This window comes from Ptychodera flava, chromosome 2, assembly GCF_041260155.1.
Source record: "Ptychodera flava strain L36383 chromosome 2, AS_Pfla_20210202, whole genome shotgun sequence".
Taxonomy (NCBI): domain Eukaryota; kingdom Metazoa; phylum Hemichordata; class Enteropneusta; family Ptychoderidae; genus Ptychodera; species Ptychodera flava.
This window is the reverse complement of record NC_091929.1, coordinates 43,289,547-43,300,756: the sequence shown is the minus strand read 5'-3', so window position 1 is coordinate 43,300,756 and position 11,210 is coordinate 43,289,547. Positions and strand designations below refer to the sequence as shown.

The window sequence follows — 11,210 nt, the reverse complement described above, 5'->3', positions numbered from 1 at the left end:
TATGGAATAAACCATGAAAATGTACCAGTAAGGTAGATCCTAAATAGATTGAAATGCCACTGTACTATATAACAAGTGTCATAAAAGCTACATTTTTTAACAAAAAGTTGTTTTGAAAATAGTTTCTAAATACCGCAGCACGAAATTATGTAAGATGAATTTAGTGGTCTACAGTTTTGTGATATGTGTTAAAGTGTAGAAAATCCTCATGCAAACCCCCCCCCCCCCCCATAGATTCATGTCATGAAGCTCTGCACTTGAAAACCCAGACCCCCACCCTCCCCAATCTCAGGGCTCAACAAAAAGCCACTGGCAGTATTTGTGATCTAAAAGGGGAGAACCCGAACACAAAATTACGATAACAAGAGTAACAGAATATTTTAGGATGCATTCTGGTCTTATCTTCGTCAATGCAAAAATAAATTTACTAAAATTTACATTTTCCACCAAAAACTGATCTCATGAACTTTTGGAAACACAAATATTCTAGAATAATACGAGTATTAGTCATGAAGATAAGGCAGGCAGAACAGAATAGGTGAATTGCGGTTAGAGTTTGGAAAAGACGTCACAAAACAACTGGACAGATGAAACATGGGAGGAAAAAAAAAATAATGAATACCATGAGAATGAAATGGATAGAGTCCTTGTAGTGGTGTCCTTGTTAAGTACTGGCAGTCAAAATTTGGCAAGAGAAAACTTGGAAGAAAGTCTGCGTAAAAATTTGTAAATTTATCATTTGATATGTTCACATGAACCAAAGCTTTGGATCATTTCAGAGCTTGATAGCAAAATATAATTGTAAAGCCTTCATAATTTTCACTTGTACAATTCTCTGTGTGCTATCATACTATAGTTTCCTTGAGTGTTTTCATGGAAGCAGGGGGAAAAAACCTCGGTTTGTAAATGTTAACATTTCCTGTTTTCACTTTCTGTCTTTTTTTCGTTTTTTTCGGAACCCTGATGCCCGAGATATTGGACATGGAAAGAGGTAGTGAAGAGCTTGTGCACATACACACATACGTACATAAAAGACGAGACAAACATGGGATAACTGAAGACAAAGATAAGATTTAATAACGGCAACAAATACCAACAAAAATGGCCACAACATTGCATGCCCAAGTAACATGGACCTTCACCCAGTACATTTTGACAATGACGACCTTCGACCTCTGGTCAAAGGTCACTGATTATTCTCCAGTTAAATAAAACAGGTCGAACATACCAAAGCAAATGAAGATTGCATTTTTCATCATGGAAAATAATACATAAAGCACACAGACTTTCTATTTCAGATAATGATACACCTGCTACCATGCATTAATATCAGATACGGAGGATTTTTTGTTGATTTTAACTTACAACAGCCTGTGCAACTTAAGAATCAGAGGAAAATAAAAATAAGAAACTAGGGGGCTTAGAAGCCAATTTGTGCATTAACGCATACATAATTCAATTAGGATTTATACTAGTCTATCATCACAATGTGGCCATTCAGTCATTAAGTGTTATCAAGACATATAAGCTTATGTAAGTAAATACTCCAAAATAGTTTGTCAACAATCAAGAGACATGTAAAATACAAACAAACCCACACCATACTAAGTTAACCCACAGAGATGTAAAGACCGCCCTCTACAGGTCATCCTGTAAACAGTCAATCTGAATATAATTCGTCTTTATCTCTGCCTTAATCTAGGTACATGCAAAAACGTCAAACAGAGTAAAACACATAGAAACAACAGTATCATATAACCAATTGTCTAAGTACACAAAAATGTTGAATTTTGTCTCAGTTTTGCACACTCCCTTCAAATTGTAACTGAAAAGCTGAAACATTCTCTTTTTTTGTAACGACAAAGGTGAAAATCTTTTGCACAAGAGGTATGGTAACATTCCAAGAGAAAATAACCAAACAAACATTAACAAAACCCTTAATCAGTAACAATGAAAACCTAGCACTTTGAGAAACGCGTCATAAAACTCACCTATACGGACTCCTCTTCAGAGAGAGTCCTGCTACAAGAAGCTCATCGAGCCTCAAACCTAAGTGTACTTTCTGAGAAAAGACCTCTCAACTCGAGGTTCATTTTCACTGTGTAACAGATAATCCATTTGAGGAAAAAATAAACTTCACATGCAGTTTTCAGATACCATGTATGTAAACACTAAATTGAAACACATCAACTACATAAGAATTTGATATTTGTTTGTAACATTCCATGATTAGGCATATTTTAAACACAAAAAACTCCAAACTCACGGCTACAACACTAATATTTTTTCAGTGAAATCAACGGGTGATATCGATTTTTCACAAAACAAAGTTAACAGCACACTCTGCGCTTGGCAAATTTACAGAATCCTGTATGCTGCTGTCCATCCATATGGAGACACATTTGCATGAATTTGTAGAATTTTTTTTTTTCCTTCTTGCGAATAAATTAGAATAAATAATGCAGTTTGAACATGTAATTTTCATGTTTGTGTAAAATCCAACGACAAACAAATAGAGTGTATATATTTCATCAATGAAATCTCAGGCAGTAACATACATATTCAAACAGAACATATTGAGAACATCAAACTTACTTCATAAGTCATCTACGTTAGCACTGTAAGTCCTCCATTTGCCTCACTTCAAAAAAATATTCTTTTTTTTTCCTCAAGAAAAATACTGTTTTCAGAATTGATTTGAAATACCTCTATAAAAAATAGTTTATCCTTAAAAGTGAGACATACCTCTCTGCAGATTCTAAGACAGACAATAACACATGCATTAATGATAAGCACACTAACAAATACAAGTTCAGTTTAGGCAGAATTTTCTTGTAGTATACATATAAACATTGCAAATGTTTTACAATTCAAGCAAACATGAACAACACAACATTTCTGTTATATAAATCTCTGTGTCTCTGTAAATTCCTATCTAGGGCAATTCATGCAAATGACGCTCCATTTCCAGTTTTTTTTGTCTGGTGGCTCACATACTCTCAACTCGACGGTTAACCAAGAACTCTGTATACATTGCAGGGTGGTAATTTGTTTGAAACAACGTGACGGAGCACTACAGGGCAGGACGGACACGACATATGATGTGACGTCACGATGGTGATGCCATGGCAACGTGTCACAAACAAATGCAGACGTCACAGTAACAGGTATACAAAGGTCACAGGTTCATCTATAAAATGACAAAAAGAAGAAACGGGGGTCAAAGGTCAGACAGACATTTCAATGAAATTAAAATAAGAGTAATTATGAGAGAGAGAGAATGACTTGTATGAGACAGGGTGTACGTGAAAATTAATGAAAACAAAACATATTGGGAAAGCACGTAACAGAAAATCACTCCGCTGTGGATAGAGTACAACACAGTGAAAGATTAATTTGTGCCAGCAGATTTTTAAAATTTGAGAAGACGTCACAATGGACGGCACAAGAAAAGTACACATCACGTAAACTGAATACAATAACATACAATACAATGAACATGATTTACTGTTTACAAAATGGTGATGATAGAATATTAATATGACGAGTTAGACTAAACAACATTTGATGTGTTATTTGGTTACTAAGACCCCTGGTTCTATGTCATGCACAGGAAGTGTGAGTGCTTAACAGAAGCATGCATTTCAGAGATGTGCATCCACTCTCCTTGTACCATACCAACTTAGACAGGAATTTAATGACAAACGCATCTTGACCTCTGGACGGACAGAGAAGAAAACACAGATGCTAGCAACCAATTGGCATCATAGATGCTTTAAACTAATATGTGAATATTACACACACATAGTTCTGGGGAGTTTTGGGTTTTTTTGAATCAGACCTTGAGCAAGCCAAGTGCATCTACAAAATGGCTTCATCACCAACAGAATAAACAATGACGGCTATTGAACAGCCATGTTGGATCATATCACTATTACAGTACAAACTGAGATTCAAATTTCAGTCATTGTGTATTGCTCTTGACCAACTTTGATTGAAATAAATAAAACACAGGGTATCAGCGAAAACTACTGTGATTCCAACATTACTTTTAATACTAACCGTCCTATGTGCCTCTTAACTCACTGGTAAACCCTGTGTGCCTTTAAGACTTATTGCTCATGTCAATTTACCTCACTGTTGTATTGACACTGGTGTACCACTCGAGTTACTGATACAAATGCGCAAAGTCGCCTAGCATTCCCTGAAAGGTAGGGCACAAATTCAACAAGGGCAACTAGTTTGACTCACCACCAGGTTGAAGTTATACACACTTGCAACCAGTAAGCCTTTGAATACCAACATTAGCATGTGCCTTTAAACCCCGGCTCAAAAAAGGCCTGCGATCAGGATTAACTGAGGTGTTAAGATAATTACGAGGCGTTTCTGTCTTTTATCTTCTTTTGAAATTGCAATCATTATATAAATATGTTGCTAGGGTGGGGGGGGGGGGTTTCAAGGCGGAATTGCACCTGGGAGACAAATATATGCAGACTCAAATTTTGATAATTCTGTCGATAACCCTGTGGATCAAACATGATGCCAGTGGAAGGGCACAGTATGAGAACAGAACAAGTACAACAGGACCCCAGGGCAGTATTATGACTGCAATACGAGCATGACAGGACCTCTGTGAAACAGCACAGTATCACAACTGCAAAACAAGCATAACCCCTGTGAAAGACAGCGGTACAATGACTGCATAACAAGCATAACGGGACACCTGGGGAACGGCTATCAAGAATGCAACACAAGCATGACGGGACCCCTGTGAAGCGGTAAAGTATCATGACTGCAAGAACATGACAGCATCCCTGAGGAACAAAACAGCAAACAGTACCATTGCAGCCTAAGCTAGCATGACATTACCAACAAGAAACAAACAGTACATTGAACCATAAATGCTACGGAGGGGCTGCCAGTACCCATGTGTAACAAACAGTATACAAAGAATATCATACGTACGATGGGGCCAGTGTGACATTATAACTAAACTGTATGTGCATACTGTGTTTTTATAACACTGATAGAACATTAAGAACAGCCTATCAACAGGTAAGAACAGTACAGTGAACAGGAGCAAAGATACTGTCAAAGGGAGAGACAGCCCTGGTTGAGCGACAAGGATACATTGCACTATCATGGTAGAAACAGGATAATACTAAAACGTGGGAAACATGAATGGCAACATGAAATGAGACTAAAGGAATGAAAGATGAAAACGTTTCAGAAAGAAATCATGAACATGAACTAAGAATGATGTCAAGGGATATATCCCTCATAAAAATGACCAGATCAAAGCAATACAGATAAACAAGTCACATATCTGTACCAGAATGACATGTTCACAAAGTATGGTACTATAAACACACATCTCACTACAATACAATGAAAGTAAAATACATGACAATGAATTCATGAATAAAATTATGACATTTGAAAGAAAAACATTGTATTTCAAGAAAAAGGTGTTCTACATTGATGACCAGTCAACACATATGCATAGCATAGGATTTACACTGAGTTAACACAGGGGAAGACACAGTTAGTCACAACAACACAGTATGTACACTGTTAGTACAAAATACAGGATACACAGTGAACTCACAAAGTACAGGATAACATTAAACCAGAACAGTGTAGTGAAACTGTCACTATAACAGAACACAGGACACATACAACACAAAAATAGCACAGGATATGTGTGCATTGTGTTGGTAAAATACTGGGTATATAAGCGTGTGATACACTGAACTAGTATAGCACAGTAAACCACAGTATAAGTACATCACGGGATATACAATGTATTGTCTCAGTGCAGGATATACACTGTATTGTCTCAGTGCAGGATATACACTGTATTGTCTCAGTGCAGGATATACACTGTATTGTCTCAGTGCAGGATATACACTGTATTGTCACTGTAGTCATAACACAGGATATACACTGTATTGTCACAGCATAGGATATACAGTGTATTGTCACAGCACAGGATATACACTGTACTGTCACAGCACAGAATATACACTGTACTGTCACACAACAGAATATACACTGTGTTTTCACAGCATAGAATATTCACTGTATTGTCACAGCACAGGATATATATGTACTGTCACAGCACAGAATATACTCTATATTGTCACTACTGGATATACATCTGTATTGTTACAGCATAGGATATACAGTGTATTGTCACAGCACAGGATATACACTGTATTGTCACAGCACAGAATATACACTATACTGTAACAGCATAGAATATATACTGTATTGTCACAGCACAGAATATACACTATACTGTCACAGCACAGGTATACACTGTACTGTCACAGCACAATATATACTGTACTGTCACGGCATAGGATATACACTATTCTGTCAGCACAGAATATACACTGTACTGTCACAGCACAGAATATATACTGTACTGTCACAGCACAATATATACTGTACTGTCAAGGCATAGGATATACACTATTGTCACAGCACAGATATACACTGTACTGTTACAGCACACAAGGTATACCATATTAGTGTGGTTGAGTGAGATTGAGGACATTCAGTTTATTGGCACAGAACAGTTCACCACAGCACAACGTGAAACTGTGAACACACAGTACTCATAAAGATCAAAAAACCACACTGTATTTTCTGGAAAAATTATACACTCTCAGTAAAAGTAATGTCAATGTACAATAAAAATAAAACCTTTCTTCCTAAAAAGGCATGCTGATGCAATATGGCAGCCACACACACACAAAACCACTGATACTTACCGTCACTTGTAAAAGATGGCAGGCTGTAGCAAAGGTTTAGTATGGCTTACTGGCTTCCTTGGAGCGTTTCAACTGTACTTTCAAACGCTTCATTCCTATCTGAAAGCCGTTCATGGCTTGGATGGCAGCTTGGGCTGATACTGGGTTATCGTAACTGACAAAACCTGTGGTAAAGGAATTGTGATAACATGATATACAATCAAATATCCTAAATGTATGAATTGTAAGTAAAGAGATATGGAGAGTTTGACAGCAAACACTGAATAAGTATTAAAACCATTTGAGTGCCAAAGTCAACTTTTGTTGCCTTCATAAAATATAGTGCACACAATTTTTTTTTCAGATCAAGACAATTTCTTTTCACATTTTTTTCCCAAAATTTTGATAAAAAATTGTAGTCAATGAAAAGTTATGTCCTTTTGCTCCAAATTACAAAAACAATTACAGAAAAATTCATGAAAATTTGTAAAATGTTGCACTAAAATTTAGGTGGGAAAAATTACAGCTCTCAAAGGGTTAACATATATCAACTAACATATATCAATCATCAAGGCAGCCCTATGCAAAGCATCTTCTATTTGATTTGCTAGAGAATACAGGGACCTTGATATGTTACAATACAATTCAACAGCATCCTTGAGTTTACATTCATATTTACTCATCATGAAATGTTACTTCAAAGCATGACCTGGTGGGTGGGGTGACTACAAGAAATTTCATGAAATTGACTCACGGAAATCTAAATAGCTACAGCAAACATGAGATGAAGGTTATTTCCATATATAGGGCTGTGTTCAGTTGGTGACTTGGGGGGCAGTGTGTACTCTCAGCCAAATTTATTATTCATATACTTCTCTGTGACTCTGACAATTTTACACATTGCATGTACTAGTACACTGCAGACTGAAAGAATTTCCAGAAATTCCTAGATTGACTCAAACGGTTCAAAAACAGTGAGGAGTTGGCATCAAACTGGATGTATGCCTTTCTATGTGCAGTATTGTACTTTTATGTTCGGCACTCTAGGTATGAACAAAGTTTGTAAAGAAGATAACTTTGTACTCACCGAAGCATTTGCTGAGGTTAGTCTGCTTATCAATGAACACCTTAGCACTGACTACGTTACCAAAAGGTGCAAATGTCTGCATCAAATCCTGATCTCCAAACTCCTGTGGCAGATGGTAGATGAACAGATTGGCACCTTCTGGACCTGAAAGTTAGTCACACATCATGTGTTTTAAAATCTTACAAGATATTTTTGTCTGTGATGATTCCGTCAATTCAGTAACCCAATGAGATACTCCCATTAGAAAAAGTTTATGACCAAATCGCAATATAAATTCAGCTAAAATAACATTCTTTTGCAGTACTCTTTGATATCAGATACAAGTGCAATTATCCTAAAGTACTGATCAGTATTGTTTTTAAATACAATATGACCCATTTAGGCAAGTTGTTGGAAAGATGTATGCCTTATCTAGGGCACCACACATATCTTTTAGTGTACAAGTTGGAAAATGGACAGAGCCAGGGGTCTCGAAAGAAAACCCTTCAGCTCATATTTAAGGTAGAACGCACCTCGGGGACAGACATTCGGACTCTCAAACTTTTACAGTTCTCTTCTGATATACCACATGTGGGGGTTCATTTTAAACCTCTTGGTGAAAGAAAACTTTTCACCGGCTTAGTTTTTTGAAATTCGAAAATTTTTATTTTTCGCCATAGAGTTAACACAGGGATGGCGGCCATTTTGAATTTCTAATATCGGTAAATCTTGGGTAATTTGTTTCTCTAGTACCAAAATTTGCACGGTGACCCCCTATTTTTATTCTTGATTTTGAAAGAGAATGATTGAAAGATTCCTCGAGGAAAGTTAGAGCAAAAGTTTAAGTCTTTCACTTTCGAGGTGCATATTACCTTAAAGATTTGTATGTGCAAAGTTTCACTTGTGTGCTTTTCTATGATTCTATTTCTTAAGCAGTTGGACAGACTTGATAATGATGAGTCATTCTTACCTTCTTTTTGTTTGTTAGTGGTGGCCTGCTGGAACGTATTGACACCAAACCCATTCTGGAACTGAGCTACAAAGGCAAGAAATCAAAATATTAGAATTACAGATCAAGGTTGAACAAACACTTCCTCGGAAAACTGATGTACGGGGAACACAAGTATTCTAGATACAGACATGAAAAGGTAAACAAAGGACTGTTAGCCGATTGTGATTAACAAATAAAGAAGTGTTTGACTCTTCAAAAATGAACAGCATGAAAGTTACAGTACCGACAGAGAACAAATATGATACTGAAAGGGACATATTGGTTGATATTTTACTTCCCTGGAGCTACATGCATGCTTTTCTAATTCACTTTTTGCAAGTCTTTGTTTTCAATTGAACTCAGTCTCATCAGGAATGAGTGAGGGCAATATTGCACCTAGCCTGGAGAATGCTGGGTCTACACAGAGAACAATTTCACAAATCAGCATACGCCTAAGGGGTGTTGTTATATAAAGCTATGGGAGACAGCCCACCTAAGATAGAATGTGCATCAGAGACACATACTTGAACTCTCAAATTTCTTCAATACTTTTCAGGTCTACCTCCTGTGGGGGCTTATTTTTAAACTTTTGGAGTAAAAAATAATTTCACAATCTTAGTTTTTTCAAGAATATAAAATTTTACTTTTCCCCATAAAGTTAACACAGGGATGGCAGCCATTTTGACTTTCAAATATTGAGAAATGTTAGGTTATTTGTTTCTCTGGTACCCAAATTTGTACGCAGACCTGATTTTTATTCTGACTTTGGTAAGAGAATATTAGAAAGTTTCTTTGAGGAAAGTTTTAGCAAAAGTTTACATCTTTCACTCTCGAGGCGCATACTACCTTAAAACAATCTGATTGATTTCAAAGGAATATTGATCGCGGTGTTCCTAAGGTGTACCCTGCCTTGCAATGTAAAGAAAAGGCTAGGCTGTGAGAAAGTTTAGGCAGAATCGTCTTGCCCTGTAAATGTACATACCTGCGTACTGCTGAATCCCTGAGTAAGCTTGGGTCAAGGCATTCATGTCCACGCCACTGCTTACGTTAGAATTCAACCCTGTAGCACCTAAACCATTCAGTGCTCCCATACCACCTCCAACTCCTGACATACCTCCACCAATGCCTGCAACATACAACAGTAAAATGCAATAGAATTGGTGAGATGTTCCCTTACGATGGTGTCTACAAAAAATCAGGTACTAGTATTGAAGTGAAAATGATAACACTATACTCTATATACAGTACACCCCTATATGAAAAAGGGTCAAACAATGAGTTGTAAGGAAATGTAATTTGTAAGTTTCAGATTATCACAAAGCAGCAGAAATACAAATGGTAATTAATGCGTATGACCCCTCTACAAACTGAGAGAAATATATTGTTTGCTTAAGTAATGTCAAATGATTTTTGCCCACGTAATATCTTGGAATAAAAAGTGTATGAATCATGACATAGAGAAGAGTCACAAAAATCTTCATCTGGTTATCCCCAATTCCCTGTAAGTAAGTCCAAACTCATCATTGATAACAATGGGTTTGGGCCAAACCATTGCGGTGAAAGGGTAACGACAGAGATGCAGTGAAATTGTACAAAGAGCAACACATAATCTATCTAATCAATTCAATTTCACTGAACCATACTATCATAAATAAAGTACTCGATAAAAATCGTATCCCCATACTATTGATAAAATATTAACGATAGCGATAGATATAAAGATACTAGGTTAAAAGCTAATTATGCTATTTGCGTGTTTAACATGCAACGACAAACTTCAAGAACTTGCATAATTATGTTAGCATGTGTGTATCATGTGACACTTGATGAAAGCATGTGTGTATCATGTGACAGTTCTAAACCAATCCCACTCACAGCAATGGCACTGGTGGAATTTAGCATAGCAGTATAGCAGCATTGAGAAGACATTATTTTACTTTTTCAGATTTCTGGAATATTGCAACACCATCAGGGAAGAAAGCTGCTTCACCATGAGCAAGGCATATGTTTCTATGACTGTGGTAGGGCATAACAGAGTTGCAGCAGCATTGTCTTGTATTTTTGCATGAAGGCTATAAACATCAAAACCTCAAAGGATGAAGATGTTATCAAAATTTGAGACTAAAATGAAGGTGTTATTGGGTTTTTTGGTTAAGATGGAAAAAAACTAACGGTGACGGTATAATGAAAGTCACCTGATGACAAGGCAGTAGGTGTTCCGGTTAAGCCTTGTAAACCAGCTGCTAGTCCAGTGGCCATTGTACTCGAGGTGTTGTTAGAATTGGTAATACTGGCACAAGCATCACCTACAATGAAGACAGATCACAACACATCACAACACAAGAACAATACAAAACATCAAAACATACAATAAAGTGGACACTGTATACTAAAT

The 11,210-nt window shown here is 36.8% G+C and overlaps 1 protein-coding gene across 14 annotated transcripts in view; it reads right to left on the bottom strand.

The window, feature by feature from the left end:
• Positions 1 to 1,051: 1,051 nt before the first annotated feature.
• LOC139121576 (CUGBP Elav-like family member 2) overlaps positions 1,052 to 11,210 on the bottom strand; it is a 62,703-nt gene continuing 52,544 nt past the window's right edge. For 12 of the 14 annotated variants that reach the window (XM_070686645.1, XM_070686628.1, XM_070686602.1 and 9 more), the window contains 6 exons: positions 11,011 to 11,121; positions 9,798 to 9,941; positions 8,795 to 8,860; positions 7,846 to 7,989; positions 6,780 to 6,943; positions 1,052 to 3,190 (listed from right to left, as the gene is read on the bottom strand). In XM_070686645.1, coding sequence (XP_070542746.1) covers positions 6,816 to 6,943; positions 7,846 to 7,989; positions 8,795 to 8,860; positions 9,798 to 9,941; positions 11,011 to 11,121 — 593 coding nt within the window. In that variant the 3' untranslated portion in view covers positions 1,052 to 3,190; positions 6,780 to 6,815. The remainder of the gene's footprint in view (positions 3,191 to 6,779; positions 6,944 to 7,845; positions 7,990 to 8,794; positions 8,861 to 9,797; positions 9,942 to 11,010; positions 11,122 to 11,210) is intronic. The other 2 variants (XM_070686649.1, XM_070686681.1) reach the window with 1 other exon arrangement.